Source organism: Gymnodraco acuticeps, unplaced genomic scaffold, assembly GCF_902827175.1.
Source record: "Gymnodraco acuticeps unplaced genomic scaffold, fGymAcu1.1, whole genome shotgun sequence".
NCBI classification, from domain to species: Eukaryota; Metazoa; Chordata; class Actinopteri; order Perciformes; family Bathydraconidae; genus Gymnodraco; species Gymnodraco acuticeps.
Genome location: NW_022990015.1, coordinates 1333229 through 1355579, shown reverse-complemented (window position 1 = coordinate 1355579; position 22351 = coordinate 1333229). Strand labels below are relative to the sequence as shown.

The 22351-nt window shown below is 39.6% G+C and overlaps 2 protein-coding genes across 12 annotated transcripts in view; both read right to left on the bottom strand.

Moving 5' to 3' along the window:
* lmo7a (LIM domain 7a) overlaps positions 1–17018 on the bottom strand; it is a 45651-nt gene extending 28633 nt beyond the window's left edge. For 5 of the 11 annotated variants that reach the window (XM_034213538.1, XM_034213548.1, XM_034213542.1 and 2 more), the window contains exons 1-5: positions 16769–17012; positions 16423–16531; positions 10493–10563; positions 8453–8522; positions 3827–3933 (exon numbers count right to left, since the gene is read on the bottom strand). In XM_034213538.1, coding sequence (XP_034069429.1) covers positions 3827–3933; positions 8453–8522; positions 10493–10563; positions 16423–16491 — 317 coding nt within the window. In that variant the 5' untranslated portion in view covers positions 16492–16531; positions 16769–17012. Of the gene's footprint in view, positions 1–3826; positions 3934–8452; positions 8523–10492; positions 10564–16422; positions 16532–16768 lie in introns of all 11 variants that reach the window. The other 6 variants (XM_034213545.1, XM_034213546.1, XM_034213544.1 and 3 more) reach the window with 3 other exon arrangements.
* Positions 17019–17910: 892 nt separating this feature from the next.
* Positions 17911–22147, bottom strand: uchl3 (ubiquitin carboxyl-terminal esterase L3 (ubiquitin thiolesterase)). Its single transcript, XM_034213516.1, has 9 exons — positions 22003–22147; positions 21813–21824; positions 20848–20976; positions 20573–20729; positions 20072–20157; positions 19181–19228; positions 18980–19055; positions 18783–18841; positions 17911–18684 (listed from the first exon to the last, which is right to left on the bottom strand). The coding sequence occupies exons 1-9, from the start codon at positions 22042–22044 to the stop codon at positions 18595–18597; spliced, it is 699 nt and encodes a 232-aa protein (XP_034069407.1). The 5' UTR covers positions 22045–22147; the 3' UTR covers positions 17911–18594.
* Between the last annotated feature and the right edge of the window lie 204 nt (positions 22148–22351).

Below are 22351 nucleotides of genomic sequence, written 5' to 3'. Positions count from 1 at the left end.
TTATTTATTTAACTTATTTTCATCACTACTCATAGCTTGTTCTCTAAGGCATTCGAGTGTGACAACATTCACAGTAGATCCGAAATGCTGTTATTCCTCTTAGACTTGCTCTGATAGAAAAGTACAGTAGATACAACAAGGGTTAGCCTGAGGTTCAAGTCGGTTATAGACTGAAAAAAAAAGAAACAAGCATGAGAGTCCCTTAGCAAGTATAGTACAACAGCACAGTGTGTAATGTGACTGTACATCCTTGGTTCCACATGCAATTCCCATCTCCTGAGGCAGATTTATGTATCTCTAGGACAAATGGAACTTGTTCAAACATTCACAAAGGGTCAAGCATACAGTACTCAGCTGACATAAGTGTCATTAGGGAAATCACGACATGGTCTAGCCTTTTTCTTTAAGTCAACTCAAAGTGGTGGTTCTAGTCCAAGCATGCTGCCAAATCTCCAAATGGCGGCTATGGGTTTAAAGGAAGTGGCTGGAGTTGAATAAAATAGAGCAGTTTTGGATGCCATGATTCATGAAGCACTTTATAGCCCTCACCCTTAGCCTCATTTCCTGGGCAGCTGTTAGAAAACTAGACAAACATTGAATCATAGCCTCCAATGACGAATCAGATTGCGTCTGGTCAGTATTAGACCTCCGAGTGTTTGCACATAGATGATGCGAGTAAAACCTAGAGAACACATCACCCACCAACGCACATTCTTCTCTTATCAACCTGCGATAACAGTTTGTCATGTTATACGACAAATGTTGATATTGAATGAGTTTGTGGCTAATAAAACGTCTTTTATCAGAAAGCAAGTTACACAACAGGAGGAAATAAAGTGACATGCACTCCAGATGGTGGGAAGTCTATGACTACAACAACCGCCAAGCTCAAAGGTCAAAATAGACTATAATAATCTTTTATGGCTGTCGTGACAAAGCAGACCTGTATGAATTAAACTGTGTTCTCAACACACCTTGCTTAAGTCAATATCTGACTCATGCCAAATGAAAGAAAAACTATCAATGTGTGAAATCCAACATTTGTCCTTGAGCTGGAAGACGATAGTGCTAATCAAGCTCAAGTCAATGAGGTTAAATGAACTGTGAACTAGTGTTGAATAATAACAACAAATATTCAAATATCCTTAAATATCCTTAAAATATACAATCAATTGTAATCAAAAATATATATAAATCATGTCCTTTTCAGCCCAAGCAACATTGAAAATAAAATACAGTTTAGAATAGAGTCATTTGAGAAGCTGAAGCCATTAAATGTTGGATAGATACGTGATTAAAGGATTAATCATAAATTAAAATAGCTGACGAACACATTTCTACCAACTCCAATTCATTATCTAACGTTGCTGCTTTTATGCAGATTCAAAAATATAGTAACACACGCACACACACAGGTTAAATATCATACTCTGTGTGTAAAAATCACTTTCTCTATAAGATGTTAAAGTCATAACAGTAAAATAGTTACATTAACATTATAATGTATTAAAGTTAATGGAATAGAAAAGAAAGGAAAATGAAAGGCCAATTGTTTTATGTTTTAGCTTAAGACTCTGCCTGGTATAAGTGAATGGAAACTTACAGTACCTACAGGATAACAAGCTCTCTGCTGCTGAAACAGGGAACAGGGAAGCTGAGCGAAGCACCTGTCAGACTGGGTTTAAGGGAGTGGAGGTTGGACACACACCAGGGGTAAAGACAGCTGATAGAGACAACTTTCCCTCTCTCCCTCTGTGCTCTGCTCTCTGTGGCACATTTGACTATAGACTCTGATAAGCAACAGTAAAATAAAGCCATTGGTTGCTAGTCTGCAGCCTTGTTTGGGATTATCTCCTCCTGTGCCATCTCTATCAGCACGAGTTATAAATACTGCAGCTCTGGAACCACATAATTGGGCCCACAAACTCAAATATTTATACTTTTTAGTCCAATTAAATAATGCTACAGTTAATACAAAAGGGACACATAAATAAATAATTGAAGAGGAAATTCCCTTTTGTACAAAACACTTCAGCTGAATTAGTCGGAACAGATACAGGTTCATATAAAAGAAGAGAACCTGCTTTTTTTAAGCATGTTTGAAGTGAAACAACACACAAACTATTGTTTCTCCTCTGGATGAATCATTTGGGATACGGTGACCAAACACCAGAACAACTGCAAACCACATTCATCATTTCACACACGTGAACAAAACACACACAGGTGTACCTTTAAGACCCCATGCAGGAGAATGTACTGGGAGGTGACAACACACTATTTAAAGCTCATCTCCTGAGTCCTGATACCATTCCAATCAATCCTGCTTGTTAAAGGGACCCACAGGTCCTAAAAATAGAAAGTGAACCCCTCTCTGAACAACCCCCGCACGCAGGCAGACAGACATAGTGGCAAAAAGCTGAGCTTCAGGGCAATCTGGTACTGGGACAGTCAAAGGATTTATTGAAAAAAAAAGAGTGTTTTTCTCACAGCATAAACGTGGGTATCATTGTCTCCGACATCGGGAATCTCATTTTGAAAGAAAAGTAATTTATAGTACCGCCAACTTCATGGGAAAAAGTTATGCAAGAGGGGAAATGTCTGATAACGCGTGGGCACTAAAAGAGTATCTCTACATTTATGACGGTGAATCAGACGTTCAGTGAATCATATTTCTGCATCTAAGGGCAGCATATCCTCTGTTGTGGGAATAGGGTGTGTCTTGATAAAAGGCAGGCCGATATGTTTATTTAGAGTTCATATTCCAGTGAGCAGTCTCTGCCTCTGTATGTGTTTTTGTGACGGCTGTGGTTTCGACACCATTGTATGTGATACTGAAAACTGAATGACAGATTCTTGGGTGGATCATGGGTAAAAAAATTCCTCGACGTTATGGCAACTTCTCGAAGGAACATCCCAACTGAGATGAATTGCCCAATTGAGTGACACGGAGTTGGAGAAAAAAATGAAAGCACCACTGGTGCGGAGTGTTTTGGAAAAGATCACAACTCCATAACATCCCCTTGCATTTGTTGACACCTATTAGCTATAGGCTGCCTATCTACAACGAGTTTTACAACCTGCAGCTATTGCTGCCAAAGCACTTTATTTGCTTGTACAGCATTGCTGTTTGGCCACACAGTGGATGGACTCTGCTCTGATATCTCCCTTGTTGTTTCACTCTGTCCTGAAGGCACACCTGTGTAAAAGCTGAACAGGTTATTCAACATAACACATGTGTCTCTGCCTAGCACGAAAATGACACAAGAGCAACTGTCTGAATGGAAAAAAACATAAACACTGTGGCAGAGTCTTGAAATGTTTTCGTCCCATTGTCGCCATTCTCCGCTTAAGCTTCCTGCTGTTCACACTATAAGCAAGACATTTCTTGAATATCTATAACCTTTACCCGACTTCACAGCAAATATGTTGTGATTATTATCTAGACCTGCACCAAACGGAAATCCATTTGATACAAAACCCTTTGCTTTGTTTTTCTGACCTTTGTAGTTTCACAATGCAAAGAAACACATAGAGCTGTGCTTTAACAGGTGCTTACAAACACAAGCATACACACACACTGAAAATAGCACTGACCTTTTTTCACTGCACTTTGAATCATGCCTCACATGAGGAGACACATGCTCCAAAACACTATGTGGTGTGTAATTCACATTTAAACATTGTGAGTGAATAGAAGCATGTATAAAGAAAATACAAGTTGGTCTCAGCTTACAAGACCATTTTAACTCTGTTATTGGCAGGGATGCATATCAACATGTCACCAGTACAAGTATTTAACAACGCTCATATTATTATAACTTACTTGACTGTTACTCTTGTTGATAAATCTTGAAGATCTCCTGGGTGAAAGAGCTGCGCTTCCTTTAGTCCTAACTTCCCGCAGGCCTTGAGGAAGACGTTCAGGTTGTCCTGGACAAAGAACAAAGCAGGGATGAGGGTTGTCCGCCTTCAGAGGCAAAGAATAAATGCTCAAAAAATACTCTGGCAGGCACACAGCCTACAACTCATTGCTTCCAAAGTTCATATCACTCGGGAACAGAGCGGACAGGGAGGAGCATGTGTGTAGCAAATAAGAAGTGACCTAGTGCAGAACACACACAAACACACATGAGGGGGAGAGGCTGTGTGACAGCAGCTGAGTGACAGCAGCAAAGCTACCTGTGGGCAGGGTTAGGGTGGAGAGAAAACCAAAACCAGGAAGGATGACATCAGAGTTTTGCACAAGTCCCACCCAACCGGCCATGCAAGTGCAAAACTGACACACACTGGAGCACAATGCTGCTGCGCTCTCCTGCTGCTCACACCCTGAAACTGTCCCCTCCCCTCCCCTCCCTGCCAAGCCTTCTTACTCGAGCATACCTGCGGAATCTGCGGGGTGGCGGTGGATTATTTTGGAGACATTGGTTGCTATGAAACAAGAGGTTGGGTGACAGATACTGAGAAATATTCTCCCTGAAGCAACTCAAGAGGACATGGGAGTGTCCCGCACTATGTCAATCATGTCATGTGGCATGAAGTTTATATGTGGGCACATTAATTGCACAGAGTGTAGTGCACAAAGCAGAAAGACATTCTGTTCTATAGATATAAACACATCCCATGTGTTCTCGACTAATCTTCTACCACAAAAACACCATTCCTTTCCGGGGTTATGACTTTAACAGTTGTAATCCCAAGGGTAGTGTTTGTAAAGTCTTAATTTCCCATTGGGAGAGTCTACTGTCTTCTTAAGAGGGTTTCATGTAATAACACATGGTCTCAAGATGGGCAGGGATAATTAAGGGGTAGCTAGTTCTATATTTAAATTTGAAACATGCTTATTAGCAAATGGAAGGACAGAGCTGACCTTTCAGTGGAGGAATCCCTTACTAACAGCTTTGCTTGTCCCTTAACAGCCCTTTACGGGGCCACACAGGTCACTGTGGGCCCCTACAGGCCAAGGATCAGACCCCGCTACTGTAAATAATGAACACAGTTAGTTCACTCTTTATTTATCATAACACGGAAGAGATGTTTTCTTCGTCTTAATAGTCATGCTAATGCAATTTTCCAGATTGCAACAGAATACCTTTTGAAGATATTTTCCTGTTTCTCATCTCTCGTCCGTGTGACATACTGTAGTACACATGTACATTTCTAAGTGACACATCATTTATGACCTTGTTTTTCAATGACTAGCACATGAGCAGTCAGAAAAAACAAAGTATACCTCGCATCACCTCAGCATGTTAGCTCACAAGAGGGCATTACATTACACGTAATAATCAACTAGATACATTAAATATGATTATAACCCGACTGATGGGGGGTTTCTAGGGGGATATTGCTCTTTTTTTAAATAGTTTAACTTGAAAACAATGTGTTACAATTCGCGTAAGAGATAGGGAAGGTTCTCTGATGGACAAACTATGCAACTGATAATAATCGTTGATATTTGCGTTCAGTAATCTTGTTACTTATCGACCAACATAATCGAATAAAGCGAATAACGTGCAATATCTTATATACATTTATCTGTCTAGCTCTACATAATATTCTCTGAAAGCATGCAGGCCATTGAAGACAACAGAGCCTATTTGCATCAATGTAAATGCAAATCTAAATGTTACAGTTACAATTGTTTTACTGTATGCCCTGGTCTTCTCCTTGTGAACGAATAGGCATACTCTTACCTTAGGCCAATGTATTAAAGGTTTCCATGAAAGGAAAATTAATATCACTTTGGTAAATGTCATTTCACCTCAAAGAGCATTATGAACACACTAAAAGACCCCCTACAACCAGCCCCAGAACATGCAGAGATAATGATGTTGAAGGAATGTTATGCTGCCTTGTGCCTGCACATAATCCTGCTAAATATGCTGTACCCATCCAGCAGCCTCTAATCCTCTCAGACCCGAGGACTCAGTATTCACACTGAGAGAGGGAAATATTTGACTCATAAGGTGTCTGATTTGGTATAAAAGGGTCTCCGTCCATACTGGTCACATTGTGGTCACTCTATTCTTTCACTGCATTCTTTGTCTAAAATGGGCATGCTCTACAATTACCCTCCACTGACCCTTGGCAGTGCTTCAAACACCAAGCAAAGCTATGGTTAAAATATCAGGCTACACATTTTCAAGTCCTGTGACAATAAACCAAGAGGAGATTAAATACTTGAAATGTTGGCTCTCGTGAAACAGACCAAATAAAAGACCATCCTTTCTCAACAGACAGATCCAGTCATAACATGCAGCCATACAACACAAACACAGAAACAAAACATGGTCAAATGCCTGTCATTGCACGGATAATCAAACAGACATTTAGATGAGTAAAGACACCCTCAGGACCATTGAAACTGTCTGTCTCCTCCCACTGCTCCCTCAACCCGCCAAGGAGTTGGTGTATGCGGGAACATCCAGCATCATGTCAATTACAGTGTGTTTACGGTGGGCAAAGACCGATGCAGTCATCTTTAACTTTGTCCCTCTGGATTCAGCCCAATGGGCCTCAATTCCACTCACGTAGCTGGCTGCCTCACCACAATTGTGGGCGTCCTGCCCAGCACTAGTAAAAGCAGAACCGGCCCCGAACCAGTAGGTGCCATCCAACCCACAGCTGAGTGCTCAGCAACAGGCAGGGAAGTGTGCTGACATGGGAAACATTCCCTTGGACACAAGTGAAGCCAAAGAATAGGCCCGGTCTGGAGTCAATGTTTGCTAAATATTCCACAAAACCATATATTTCCGTTTGTTCCCCTTTTCCCTCCCTGGGCTTTTTATTCTGCCAGAGCTGAAGCCTGGTATCCATTTCAGAGCTGAAATCTTTCGGATAGCAAACTAAAACGATAATTATGACCATAATGGTAGAAAAATATTTAGATTTGAGCGCTAATGATGCGTGTGAGTCGCAAAGACCCTTGCATTCAGCGGTCATTAAAGTTCAACTGTTTATCTTCATCTCAAATAAAAAGGCGTCAACATTACTCTTGTTCTTTGTTTACTGTAACTTTGTTACGCATTCACATTGCAAGGTTAACATACCGGAAAACTGCATTTTCCAGTTTCTTATTTTCTGACAATAGCATACATGAAGACAAACCCAGTGCAAACATCCTCACTACTGTATGTGGAAACAGGTTTCTAAGCATAAGGATGTAATGCTTTAATGATTTTACTTTCCAAACCCTTATTTCTAACACTTAAAGAACAGACACGTTTTCTATTTAAAGAGAGGAGAGATACAGGACATTCTTAGCAACACTACTTGACTGCTTTGGGAGAAAAGATACTCTCACAGCAGAGTGAGAGTGAGTAATGTTTGTTTGGAGAGCCCTCCACTTTTCCCCATGTGGTTGGCAGTAACTGATAGCCGCAGGCCAACAAGGAGCTTTCACATTTTCTGGGGAATTTATTTTCCGGTGGTTTGAGGTTGGTGCCTAAGTATCGGAAATACCAAACCAGTGCTACTGATGGAGGAGATACCATAGCTCAATTACCTCAGCAGGTGCCCAAGCCAGTTGTTCTACTAACTGTCCAAAACAAACTGGCAATTTTATTTATGTCATAACATAGATATGATGGTAAAGTGTTTGGTACTACAAAAACCATGTTTACTGTTTACATATACAGCATGAATACTAGTCTGTTTCTTCTACCGCAAACTTGTCATTGTCTTGCCAAACATGTTAAAAGTGACCTAGCCCACTCAGACTGGATGGTTAAGCTTGGGGTTCTCTATAATTCCCCCAGACAGCTGGACTCAATTACTCCTACAAGAGAGAGCTTTGTGAGGGATGGGTTTAAGGTAGGGTTTTCAACCCTCTACTTCCCGAGCACTTGTAGTCAGACACTCCCAAAACATTTATATCAACTGAGCCACTGTCTCCAAAACGGCATGTGCCACAATTTAAAGACATTGCCAGGTCTAAAAAGGTGAAAAGATTGAAGTAACACTGATTCAATAACGGGTTATTATGTAACCAAACTCTGTCCCCTTCTGACCTCTTGTCACTCAATCAAAAACCTAATTATCATACCAGCACAAAGACTTTTTGTCTTAAAGGACTTTGACTGAAAGCAGCCTCAAGCATGGCAGACATCATATTTAGGGTGCAGTCATATGCGGCCAGTGGCCTTTCAAGCATCTCCACTTTCACTGAACTTATTAGTGTGGATGGATATGAGGAGCGACAAGTCACTGAGGCAAACACCTCCCTCTCACTGGCATCCGTGCTTCAGACCTGTCACCAGCTTAACTGCTGCCGCTTCACCTCACACTGTGTCCTTACATCTCAGAATATACTCTCTACAAAAGACGTTAGTTACTACAACAGTAATAACAGCCGTTACCTTGTTGAAACAAAACTGGAATGAGCTGGTGAGGCTCAGATTTTAAAATGTGCATGCAATGACTGATATTTAAGATGAATATAAAGACTTACCAGTCCAGCTATAGGTGTAGGCAGCCTGTTAACTCTCTTGATGATTCCAGGCTTGATGTTGTTGATCAAACTGCGAGCAGAAGAAAGAGACAAGAGGCAAAGGAAGAGGGTAAGTGAAAGGACTTGGTCATTGGCTGAGCTGGTTTAAATAACAAGGAATGAACAAAAAAGTGTTGCAAAGTCTCGGTGTTGTGTGTTTACGACTTTGTTTGATGGGGGCCACCTGGCTTTAGTTTAGTAAATGACCAGTGCTGCACCGTGATGTAAACACAACATGGGTCCTCTACGCTGTAAACATACCCTCTCCTACTGGGACAACCCCAAACAAACCAGCAACCACCACGTACAGCTCAGAAAAAACTGAAATGGTTTTGATACATGCATATTTGGTGTTACTCAAAGGGTTTGGAAAGGGTTTCTTAAATCTAAATGATACCCAAAAAAAGAAAATTCTACACACAACACCAGAAAAGTAAAAAATGCCAGTCCAATCCTAAAGATATTCTAATTACTTTAAGACAAGAAAAAGCAGGGAAATCTTCCACTTGAGAAACAGAAATTATGCAAAGTTTGCAATTTTTGCTTGAGATGTTGATACAATTATGAATCAATTAACAAGTTAGTTGTGGATTGATTAATTTATCCGTGAAATTCTAATCCTCAAAATGAATGCGCTCATATGCAGAATGGCTCTTTTCTGAGTTGTATTTTATCTTTTATATTTGAGAATTGTTATCGTAGATTACAACAAGTAAACAACATTTAATGACGTAATTGGTCAAGATAATACGAACTCATTCATACACTGTTGTAGTCGTATAATCTGTGCAACACGCTTGAAAAAGTCACAAATCTCGCCCTTTTGTTTAATGAAAGAAAGTAAAAACTTGTGAATGTGGATATTTTTGGCAGGTGCTTCCTCGGCTCTCTCAGCACTGGGGGTAGATGCAAGACTTTGATTAGGTTGACAATAGATGTAGAGAAAGAATGCTAAAGGAATTTGTTTTAAAGTCAGTCATTTAGCAGTGAAACAATAGAAAGCTGTACTATTTGATCAGATAACACACATTGTAATCTAAGTAGGATGTAATCATGTGTGAGACCCACACCGAACATTCCCTTCCAAGCAGTTGTGATAACCAGAAAACAATGGGAATGGAGGCTGAGCTTCTAGGTGAAGGCGATTTAATCTCTTGTCTTCCTCTTCCTCACACTGAGAAAACATGGACAGCTCCCAGAATGAAAGTGTCTCTGTTGTTCCCTGAGAGTGAGCAAACAGTGGAGTCAGGCTCAAATCAGCAGAACGAGGGGCTTCTTCTTTGAAACGATGCCAATAGAGGTTTGGAAGATTCTGCATGGGCTGCTGGTAATTACAGCTTCTTGCTGATTCGTGCAAATCACATCACTGTGTCCATGCTGCTCACATACACATGTAAAAAGGGACATGATGCAAACCCTAACACACACAGACTAACACATCCCTGATCTGAGAGAAGCCACATCTCCACAAGTCAATGCACATCTTAGAAGAGCAGTTGATGAATCAATGCAAAAGCTAATTCTGTGGAGATACATTTGTTCCTCAACTCATCAAAACTCTTGATGCATCTGACTAATGAGAAAGCAGGGTGCCCATGCTTTCCGATGTGGTTTCAGCTGGAGGCTTTCCGTTCTCTACACCGCTTTGCATAGCTCTTATTAAAGTAAAGGATGGCACTCTGCCCGTCCACAGATCTGTAACATCTGTCAGACGGGCGACACAACTTCCTGAAAAAGATCCCAATTCATATCCCCAAATAAAACCACAGAGGGCGGATCTAACACTGGAAACATTGAAATAACTCCACAATGCATCCTCTATTGTGCTGTCTGGAAACACTGGCTCACTATGTGGCGGACAAACAAACAGTGACCCTGCAGGGGGTCCGCCTGGGAAATATCAGTAACACTTATGTTGGAGTGCAGACCTGGAGGGGAGCAGAAGGCTTCCATCTGAATGAGTGGCTTAAGAGAGGTGCCTGGGAAAAGCAGTGTACTCACTCACACAGCAGAACTCCATTCTCCAGCGCTGATCGGAAGTCGTCGCTTCCAAGTGTTTTCTTGGTTACTGCCTGGAAAAATGGATACAAAAACAGTGAGCAAAATAGCAAGAAGGGTTGGGTGAGGAGAGGAGGCGGGGGTTAGTGTGTGTGTGTGTGGTGGGGTGGGGAGGTTGGAGAAGAAAGGTAGGATGTTGAGAACAGTAGCAGAGGAAGTCAGAGGTATTTCCTCCAGAGTTCCTACAGTGTCTCTGGGACAGAGTTGAGTACAGTTGTGCAGGTATTCCTCTGGGCTCTCCAGTGGCTCTGTTCTTCTCACTTTAATGTTAAAAGCTGCTGGTAAACGGGAGAGCTGTGCTAAAACTGTGCTGGAGCCAGGCTGCCCAAGCCGCAAGGCTCTGGGAGCATCTGGAGCGCTGGAGGAACACAGCGCTGTGTTAGAGCCTCATGCCTTTCCCATGATCTCAAACCACCATTGTGGGAACACCAAGAGTCATTATGCATGCATGACGTCCAGCCTCACTTAAACACATGCACATACTGTTATTGCACAGAAACAAAACACTCATCAGTATTTGTTTTGTACTACACATTATTTTTGCCTTGAATATCAGCAATCTGTATTGGCAATATAACTATTGTTTTCTAAGTTTTGGTGTGAAACTTCATCTCTGTTTTAGGATATCAAATTCATGGTAATGGCCACTCCTTAAAGAGCTTCCTGTTCTGTTTTTGTTGGAATGTTTCCATCATCAACATCTTAAGCCACTCAATCCAACCAAAATCATTACTTCAGAAAACATTTAGAATGTTTACTTCCAGCAGTTCTGCACAACCCTGGATATTTATTATTTTAGAAAAAGTGAATACATAGCTTTTTGCAATCCTACTTAGATGCATTGAAATGTTGCATTGAAGATCAGTTCCTTGCTCTGGCACCATCTTGGATCTGTTCCTATACCAAACACTAATCAAATGTTATTTGGCCCATGGCCTTACTTTCTAACATATTTCACTAACACTAGTTTGTTATATATATTCTGCTAGTCAAATAAACAAACTGGGACTGTTTCTGTGGGGAAGATGTGTGAATATTAATAAATGAACAAAAATACAATTATTGGAAGCTGCTTTTAAATTGCAATTCATTACAATGTCGTACAGCACCACACACTACTTCCTCACAAAGTTGAATCAACAAAGCTTGAATATTATAACCTTCGTAAAGATTGGATTTGTTGCAGGACTGTTGCTTTAGACAGCAATAATTGTATCTAAATGAACCTAATAAACTGGAAACTGAGAGTATGTTATGAAATATGAAAACACTTTCACTGACCTTACTACTGCAATGCGTTTGATTTTAAGTCTGCATGTAATTTAATTAGTTGACTTTCTCCAAAAGGGCAGATGAGCACACACAATCCACTGTAAATATACTGAGACACCTGCCATAAACCAAAGTGCACACACCAAACAAACACCACACACACTCACCCACAAGGCAAAACAAGTCCAACTCGTCTTACTAACCAAATTGGTCGGTTGTTTCTTCTTCTTTTAAGAGAGAGGGACAAAAGCTGGGACAATTACTGGCATGGCTCAGTACAAGCCATTATTTCGAGGAAGACAGGAGACATCGGAGCAATTAGAAAGACTGCCTGGAGGACACTGTTATTATTTTCATAAAATACTTGTGTTACACCTAAGACCACACCCTTCCAGAACCTTCCATTAAAAAGAAAATGAGACCATGCTGTAATAGATGAATTACAACAGTTTCATTCTGAAGTCTTTCTGTATGTGACGAAGCCATTGCTAGGAGTTTTGTTGAGAACACATAGAGATCTTGGCCTACTTATCATCCATTGACAAAAATACAATGATAACTAGACACTGACAACACTAAACAGTAACACACTGGCAGAAATGCAAAGCTGCCCCCACACACATTATCACACAGAGGCAACAAACTTCACAGTACAGTGTATAATCAGTCATGCTCTGCACTTGGCATATGAAATCCTGACCCCTGCTGTTCTATACTGGGCCATCAGCTGGAATTCAAGTATGCAAACAATACAGGTGGAAACAGCACAATCATTTAGATGCACTCTTTCAGTGGTGCATTGAGGTGTTTGATAAGAAGAAGGAACATAATAAACGTGATAATTAAGGTATTATCTCCTAATCCTTGTGTAGAAGGTGGGACCCAACCCTATTGAAGCTTGCACTAAGCTGACTGTAACAGAATATTTTCCTCCTCTCTATCGTCATCATTAGAGGTATTAACTCCCCTCAGATCCAGCCTGCTGTGCCCTCTCTCTCCTGTTGAACCTGCCATGTGGGATAACTACTCTAATCTGCAACAACATACTGCTGCTCTGATTTAACAGGGGAGATTTAAGGCAGGAGGAGAGATTTCAAAAACAGCTACAGCCCTCCTACAAACCCACCCTCAAGAATGTGCTGCTGAATGTGTTGAAGAACTGAGCCTTGTAAAGACTTTTATTCCTGATATTAAAAACACAGAAATGTGACCCTCGGAATGCAAAACAGGCTCTTAAAAGTGTTTTGACACGTGTGAAATACAATGTGTCTTTTGACTGCAGTGAAACCCAAATAATCAGAGGGATTGAGGAGTCTCTGGGTCCGTGACCACAGCTATTGTTTATTCATGCCGGGCATTGAGGCAAATCAGTATTCAAGCTTTGTGTGGATGCAGCCCACCCCCCTCCTGCTCCACTAATTGTTCCTACAATTCTTATACAAAGGACAGGGACATGTGCCATCAGAGGACAATTGGCATGTTTTCCAATTATTTCACCAATCAGACAAAAATATACCGATGTAGAAGCCATCAATATCAACACCATCAACATATCCGAATAATGGACCTATATTAAAATGCAACAGCAAATTAATGGCTTCTTGCGTGAGGTCCTGCTTCACATGAGTGCATCTGAATGCATGTGACCCAGTTTCTAATTGCTCGCAATCAATATAGATACAAACCCAAAATGGCGCTACAGTGAGATGACTAATGATCTGGTATGGAAAACAACACAGGTCACAGAAGGCATGTGTTGGCAGTTGGACCACAACAAAATAGTGGATGGATGAGCTGGAAAAACAAATGAAAAACAATTAAGTTAAGGTGGAACATTTGACTGGTTCCAGTTTATCAAACATGGAGGTTTGCGAAATTCCTCCGTTTCATTTTATTGCAAATTGAGTATATTATTGAGTTTTGGATTATTGATGAGAACATAAACACCATGAGCTCTGAGTTATTTGATTGGGCATTTTCAACTATTTGTGGCCAAAAACAATTAATAAATACTGAGAAAATAGTCAGCAAATTGATTAATAATGAAACTATCTCTTGATTGAAGTCCTGAATTCAACACATATATCAAAACCACAAGGAAGCTTGAAATAGTTTCAGTGTTACAAGACTTCAACCGGATAAGTAACACACCTCAAGAAATCCACAGGATTGTGTTACTTGATTAGCTGCTTTTATTCTAGAGAATGTACGAAACACAATACGGCCCATTTCAACCAGCCACACCTTTCAAAGTGGCTTTGAGGAAATAAATTCTTGGCCGTAACAATCTAAACAAAGGAAAACCGGCATAATGGGCCTCACACTGTTGCAGTACCTTAGTGATTTATTAAAAAAAAACTCAACCTGCTTAAACACCATCAGGGAACCATGAAAAGCACTAAAACTGATCAAATCTAATAAAAGAGCTCCGATTAAATTAATAAGATACTGTGTCTGTGTACAGTAGGTCATACAATACTCATGATCTTTCGACCTGTAGGTTGCATACACTCTTGTTTTTGATTGTCACGACCGTCACACTTACTGCCTTTCTATTCAATTAACAAGGGTCTCCATTATTCTAGCGGGCTCTGTGGTTGTAGTGCTCGCTGCCCTGTGCTGACAGCTGGCCAGCTCTGAGGGTGCTATGTTCACAGCCATGGCAGCTAATGCAGGAATGTGTCCATGTGACAAGCTCCAGACCATTTAGTCTAGTTTTTAACAATACCACCAACCTCGCCACGCACATGTATGCCTCTGTTTAAAGTGCTATGAAGCCAAGCAGCTTGTTAATCATTCAGAGGCAGATTCCAATACCCACAAAACGTTGTCTTTGAGGGGAAAGTGCTCGCCCCGTAAAATAACTTGGTCCCCGCCAAAACCTCACATACCTACACTGTTAGTATACTCGTCCTATGGCCTGTACCCCAGAAGAATATCATTTCTTTGCTGCATCTTTACCTATTCAACTCGTTCAGCTTCCTGCTAACCCTCCCTAATCTTCCTGTCCCTGCCTGATATCATGCCCCCCCCCACCGCCCTGCACGAGGTAAACCACAACAATGGGCCAGTGTGCAAGTGTGAGAGACACTGATGTCACATCAGAAGAATTTAGATTCACCCCTTCATGAAATTAGAACAATATTTGTTTAGTTAAAACCGTGCAGCTCCAAACCACCCTGCTGAGAAGAGAATTTGCGAGATGAGGAAACATAATTAAACTCGCTTGTAAAAACAAAAAGAAAGAGCGAGAGCCTGGCTGAAGGTTGAATGGAAACTTTAAATAAGTTGACATTTTGGAAATGAAAAGAGACTGTTTTTGATAGTGCTGGTGGATAGTTATTTTTAGTTGGTAGCTGTTTTGCAATTTAAAAAAACGGTATATTATGAGGATCATCTTTTAAAACCTTTATTCTATATTTTACGCATTTTTCATACATGTTCATATATTTATCACAAGAGACAAACTGTGTGACTGCTTTTTTAGTTTTTGAATCATCAGTACTTGTAATAGCAATTTCCAATAATAAACAGTATAGGCTAAGAATATTACTTATAAATAGCGTGTCATTAAAAAGGTGGAACATCTTGCCCTACTTCAGGTTATTATCCAGGCTTGAACTGTGCTTACAGGAGGTGTGGTAAAATAGCTGAGATTTAGGGATCAATCATAGATCCTCTTTTCTTAATTGCTCTGCCAATTTTCTCACGACATGCTTCAAAACTGTAGCCTCAAAGAAACCCTGGGAACATCTAAGAAAAACAGCAGGTCTAAACAAGCAGCGAGTAAACAACAATGATGAATACATTCAAATCCATACCTGTATTCTCAAGAGACAGACAGATAAGATAAAGGGAATAACTAATGTTCGGAGGAAAGTACAGCTACATTATTCCCAAAGACAGGAACAATAGAGTTGATCATCAGTTACTTGAGACTATAACCAGGGGTGTAACATTATTCATCTGTTGTTGGTCCAGTTTAATATCTGAGACTTAGAGGTAAGCCACTAGATTACACCAAAACAACATAAATCAAGAATGTATTAGACAAAATCCTCAGCTTTACACCTTTATAGGCTCATGTCAGTCTTATAGTAGCTAATATAAGAAATAATTCACACAAAACATACCACTTTCCAGTTTTGCCATATAGTGAAGACAAGCTTTTACTAATTAGATGTCACCTTCTCTATGATTAGTACTTACCCCCTGTCAGTGCCTCTGAATAAAAGTGTTTTGTAACTTTATAGTCTTTTGTTGGTCTTACAGTGAGGAAAAAGTAATCACATAAAAATACCACTTTCCTGTGATCACAAGCATTTAGCAATTAGATTGAACCTTGGCTATGGTTATTGCTTACCTCCTGTCATTGACTGTGATGAAAAGTGTTTTTGTAAAAGGTTTTCAACTTTATAGTCTTTTGCCAGTCTTATATTAGCTGAATGAGGAAAAATAAATCAAACAAAATAACACTTTCCTGTTTTGCCATATGGTGATCACAAGCATTTACCAATTCGATGTAACCTTTTCTTTGATTATTGCTTACGTCCTGTCAGTAGTTTAAAAGAAAAACGTTTCTGGTAATGTTTTTGACTCACCTCAATCCATCTCTGTGCCTCCAAGTACGCCTCGTCGCAGCTGACCTCGGACTGCTCGCGCCACTCCATCACAAAACCGTATTATCCGAGCTGCACCGAAGAGACAAATCTGTGTGTGTAGATGTCCGCATTTAAGGTCCAGTGACATCAAATGTGGGCCGGTCCAAACAAAGCAGACACAATGAAGGCACTAAACTATTCAAGCAATGTAGAGCATCACAGATAAACTTGAAAATCAAACTACTCAGTCATGAAATATGCCTCCTTTTGTTTATTTCCAGCAGGTTATTACTGTATGAATGCAAGGTGTAACAGTGACACACTCCCTTAGCATCAGCCAGCTTACCTGTTCTTTCATCCGACACACCTGTGGATCGCTTGTTTTGGTATTTTCACACACTATTTACTCCACCTTTTCAGCGACCAAGCCTCCCTCACAGTTCAACCCTGGCTCTCCTCCTAGACAGGAGATGTTATCTTCTCATGGAGTTCAAACTGCATGAGGCTGAGGCAGGAGGGTTACCAAAGTGAGGTCTGAGGACCACCCACGGGTCGTTTGAGAGACTTCAAGTTCCAGGTGAACACAAGTTGGCTGATATTTCCCTCTCCCTCGGAGGTTGTTTTGATCCCAGGTTTCCACTACTGTAAGTATAGTGTAACTCTACACCAATTCATATCCAGCTACAATATATTCTCACATTACAGCTTGATAAGTAAAAGCCGTGTCCATTTGAAGTTGTTGGGCTGGTTAGTATCAAATGTTAAAGCAAAAGTTAAAAAGTTTGAGTAAACTTTTCCACTTGCGGGAGATCTGCACATCCTTTTCCTGCAGCGCCCCCCAGCGGCCATCAGGGTGAAATGCAGGGCAGGAAATCAGCACTGACTTAGTGCAAGGTACATTAACGTTTGAACACGAGTGGAATTTATACCTTGCCGGCTTCTTTGCTACATTTATTTGACAGCTAGTTACTTAACATATACAATACAAATAAATCACATACAATACTATGATCATCTTACATTACCACATACAAATGCATTGTCAGATTAAAATACCCAACAATATAAAGAGTTTTTAAAATATGATCAATCTTGACCAATGACATTAAAATCCATGTTAATCCAAATATATTAATATAACAGAATGAGTACTTTGATGATTTTTTAAGTTTAAGAATTGTAATGAGTATTTTGACTATTTTCCATTGAATTAATTCAGTAGTAGAGTGACTACTTTGTAAGTAGAGGTTACTTTGGATTCAAATAAATAGCTTTTGTATTTTCAGTGTAGAGGCCTGATAACATTTTTTATATTTTATTTTCCTATTGTAGTGTGCTAATAAAAAAAGATACATATTTTCAGCAGGCCTAATCAAGTTAATTACATTTGACAATAAACCCATCAAATACTAAATCATACAATGATAAACAGATACATAAATTAACTTTCTAACATGTGTGTGCTACAGAAAAGGTCAACAAGAGAAATGTGTAGTAAATGTGCCTTTTATTTGACAGAATTTGTAATTCATATTACAAAAATGTGGGCACCTCCCCACTAATGTACAGTCAAATTCCATATTTCAGACTTTCTTCCAGAAGACTTGTATTTTTCTGCTTTTTATAACATTACTGTAATAGGCCTATCTTTTATGAAAGCTATGACTGAAATGAAAGCCTTGCCAAACATATTTCTGCAGCCGGTTTTGACCATGTGTTAGACACATCATCTTAAACAAATCATTACATACAGTATGAATCATTGAACCCAGGGTAAAAAAGTTAAGTTGTGCTCCCTCACATGTGGAAATCTTGTGAAATATATTTCTTAATTGAAAGTCAAAGACGCCATGTAAACAAAATGTAGTGCAGTGTCAGGGTAATACAGCTGATATCTGTATTACAGCTCTCACGATGTTTCAGCAGTGTGGATCTGGAAGAGTTTGATCTTAACAAGAAATACTTTTGTTTTCACAGGAGCACTCTGATTTCCTTAACAAGTGATGCATAACAAGATGTTATTAGTTTAAATGATATCCCTGACCTTTTTCTTACCTTTGCCACAAAAATGAAAAATAATTAAAGAAAAATCGAACTCTTCAATTGAGCGAGCACTTGAGAATGTTTGGCAGTAATATTTTCTTCTTTCTCTGGGATCACAAAGGAGTTTCCTCAATATGAATCTTTGGAGAGGGCAATGATGGTGAAACGAACCTCCTGAGGGTCGCGAGCCATGAAGACCTTACAAACCTCTACAGCATCCTGCGGTGCAATTGAACACATCAGGAAATGATGACTTAGAACTCAACTTCAGAAATGTTTTTTATAGCAATTGTCTATTTTATTCTGTGGGGTCTTACCTCGAGTAAAGTGTCTTCGGAAGTTTTGCCGTGGACAATAGGGAAAGGCTTGCGGCCATCTAGGTTAAAAAAAAAAAAAAAAAACAGTTTACCAGGAAGTTTGCCTGAAATGTGTATATAAAGTCATCACTATCTACAATGACACAAATGCAATGCAATATTTTGGACGTACAAGCACACTTCAGTTGGTAACTCACCCAGTTCATATAACTGTCCCCCAACATTCACAAAAGCTATAAAATGCAGATTCACTTTCTCATCTACACTTGGGGCCTAAAGCAGACAACAAAATAAAAACAGAGTATGTTGAAGTTACACATTCTTTGAGATGAAAGACAGAACAATTGGTGGTATTTGTGCCAGAAGCATACACAGAACATTTAAAACGCAATACAAACCTCAGTCTGTCCCTCCTGCGCACTGGATTCATGTGTCACACGTATACTCTGAAACAAAGTAGGAATAAAGCCAATGATTTGCAGTTTGTTTTGTACTTCATGGTAATTGTACCTACATGTTTAGGATAATCTAACATGCAATATGTTCATGTACACAAGGCCAGTATTATTATCTTACAAGTGACAGATAGAGAGCAGTTACATACAACGTAGAAGGCTACAGTTACCAGGAAAATAGTTACAAAGAGTGTCCATGTTGTTATGACTCAAAAAGAGGATTTTCTATAAAAAGGTACTGTATAAGTTGTTGTGACATTGATAATTGTTTGAGGCCGAAACTGTTTTTTCATTCATCCTGTGATTAACTAAAAATAATGGGGAAATATTTAATAAGAGCATACTCGTGGTTCTTCTTCTGTAAAAAAAAGTTGACGAAAAAACTAAAATCTTAACTGATAGGTAGGGTAGGTAAGAATGGAGAAACCAGCTCGAGTGCGCTAGAATTTGAAAGTACGCAGCCGGAAAGAATCTGCCCCTTCCTTCAGACTTCCTTAAAGAGCACCTCCTCCAACACACACGGACGCGCACATGACCAATGAGGGCACGAGATAAGTTTGTGCACAGATGAAAGGCTGACAGGCAGGTAGGCCATCCAGTTATTTTAGCCGGACCGGCTCAGATGATTGGTCGTGCTTTTTACAGTACTACAGCTTCCACAGATGACATTTTTTGTATGCGTTTATTGTCAAAGTATTTAATGTATTCATTGCTATCGGGATGTTAAGAGCATTCCATGGAATATAACAAAAAGTGTTTCTGAAGTGAATTACCTACCCCACCTTTAAATCACAAAATAATTAAGCAAATATTTTCTTTTCAGTTTTTTCTTACCTCATCTTTTTCCAGGAAGGCGGCCTTTTCCTCTGAGGCCATTTTAGAGGTTTGTACGATAAACTTCTTAAGAGGAGAATCAGGCTCTGAGGAGAGAGGACAACATGAAGTCAAATCTATAAAAAAAACTGTCTGCAGGCAGAAATGTTTTAGGATTTGAACTGGGTGATTTTCAACACTGATATTGCAACCCCTAAAGATTAATTTAAGAAAAAAAAGTTATATTTCAGGGTTTTCCCAACTATTCTAAGGTTTTCTAGGGCTTTCTACGGCTTCTATGTTATCTATATTCTTGGGAACGGACCACAAGACCCCCTATCAAGTATGAGCAACTACATATTCTGGGGAAAATCATTCATGTTAATTCACAGTCATTTTTGACTCACACGCAATCAACTCTACAATCATACAACCGTATTGAGTTGATGCTTTCAAATTGTAAACATGGAAATATTTGACATCTCTACCATTGGATATGACGAGAACAGAAGAAATACTCACCAAACTCCAGGTGTTTTTGGTTGTTTGCCACTGCATGAATTAATCCTATTGTTCCACAGGCGTTTCCAATAGTCTGCTTCATGAAGTAGACGTCAGGGGACACGTCCTGTGGCTGACCCTTGAGTTTCTCTTCCTCTTCATGCTTGAAAGCCTCATACTGGACAGAAGAAGGAGAGAGGAGAAATATCAGTTGAGAATTGTTTTTGAATAGCATGGAAATGAGTCTCTACAACATGTAATGAACATACAGTTAATACATTTGACAGTACAAGTACCTTCTCTGTCACTGGGAAGAGAAGCAGCACCGCACACACTGGTCGTGGCACCATGCTGAGAAGCTCTGGATCCAATCCGTAAACATCTCCAAATTGCCAGGTTGGTCTCATACCTAAGCAATTGACAAACTGCACAAACGCAAAGTAAATGTGTATGCATAAAGTACAAAGACATTACAATTAACCTTACAAAATCTCACAGTGAACTTCCAACTCAAATGTAAGTTGTATGTAATAGCTGGCTCCTTATTACCAACTGATAATGACCTAAACCTCACAAGGCTAGAATACACGTGATTGACAGGATACAACAAAAAATAGTCATTACTTTCTTATAAATATGTGCTTTGTACCAGCTTACTAAACATATCTAACGTACAGGGACTTCTAAGTAAGTAATGCACTTTGGTATCTCGATTGAAAAGTTATATTAATCTATATCGATTAATTACAGATATTTTATTAGAAACTTTAAATGTGATATGTACTATTTGATGCTTTTCTATTTTCTCATGCACTCAACATCTTGTCATTGTTATATATAGACAGCAGTTAGTATGGTTATTAACATAGGACAATATCAATAACTTTACTTACTAAGTAGGAACATATTTACTGTAGGTGTAAGGCCTACATTGCTATAGACAGCTGCAGGAAGTGTAACTAACCAGTTTATGTGTATGAAGCTCGAGAAAAACACGTAAGATAACTTCGTAAAATATATTCTCTTTAGATTGCAATTGCAGCATGCTACTAGCAATCAGTTAAAGCTTTTGTCATATTCTTCGCAGTCTGTTTTCTAACATAACTTTTAAAAAGGCAGCATTTTTTACTTCTACGCTTCACTGAGAGCATCACGTATAAAACAGTAGCATTGTTGATGAGTAACGTCAGGCCTTGTTCCTCTAAAGTCACGTTGCAGCTGATTATTGGGGTGTTAAATTAAATCAGAAGAAAATGCTCACCTTTGTCATGACCTGAAATAAAAAGAGACATATACAAATGTTAATAATACTTCTTTTGTAATTAACAAAGAAGCCACACCGGCTCCAGCTTTTGTTCTAAGGGTTAGCCACAAGTTAGCTAGCCCTCACATGCTTGTGAATGAATGACTACGACGGATCACCATTTTGAAGAAATAACAGCAACACATACTTCTGGATTTGACTCCAAAGGCAACCATCGTGGACAGTCCATTTTGAAGTAACGTTAACTTTTATTTTCCTTTCAACTGAGAGCTAGCTGAAACTGATTTACCAAAATGTGTCTGACAGCTGGAAATAGCTTCCGAGTCAGGGAAATGGAACTTGGCATTCACGTAATGCGCAGGGGTACACACTTTTTTATAAACAACAAATATACCATACCCGGTACTTTCCGACAAGATCAAATAAGTAACATATATTGATTTGTGAATTGTAATATGTTTCCAGCCTAGGTAGTCGTGTCATGTTTCTTAATCGGCTAAATGAAGGATAGATGAATGTACTACTTACACCCTCCA

What these genes read in the sequence shown, in the direction of transcription:
- uchl3 (XM_034213516.1), bottom strand. Translation starts at nt 22,044, where the DNA reads ATGGACTGTCCACGATGGTTGCCTTTGGAGTCAAATCCAGAA. An exon ending in GGGACAGTTATATGAACTGG is followed by an intron (nt 18,842 to 18,979) that starts GTGAGTTACCAA and finishes TTTTTAACCTAG; the next exon opens with ATGGCCGCAAGCCTTTCCCT. An exon ending in CCGAAGACACTTTACTCGAG is followed by an intron (nt 18,685 to 18,782) that starts GTAAGACCCCAC and finishes ATTGCACCGCAG; the next exon opens with GATGCTGTAGAGGTTTGTAA.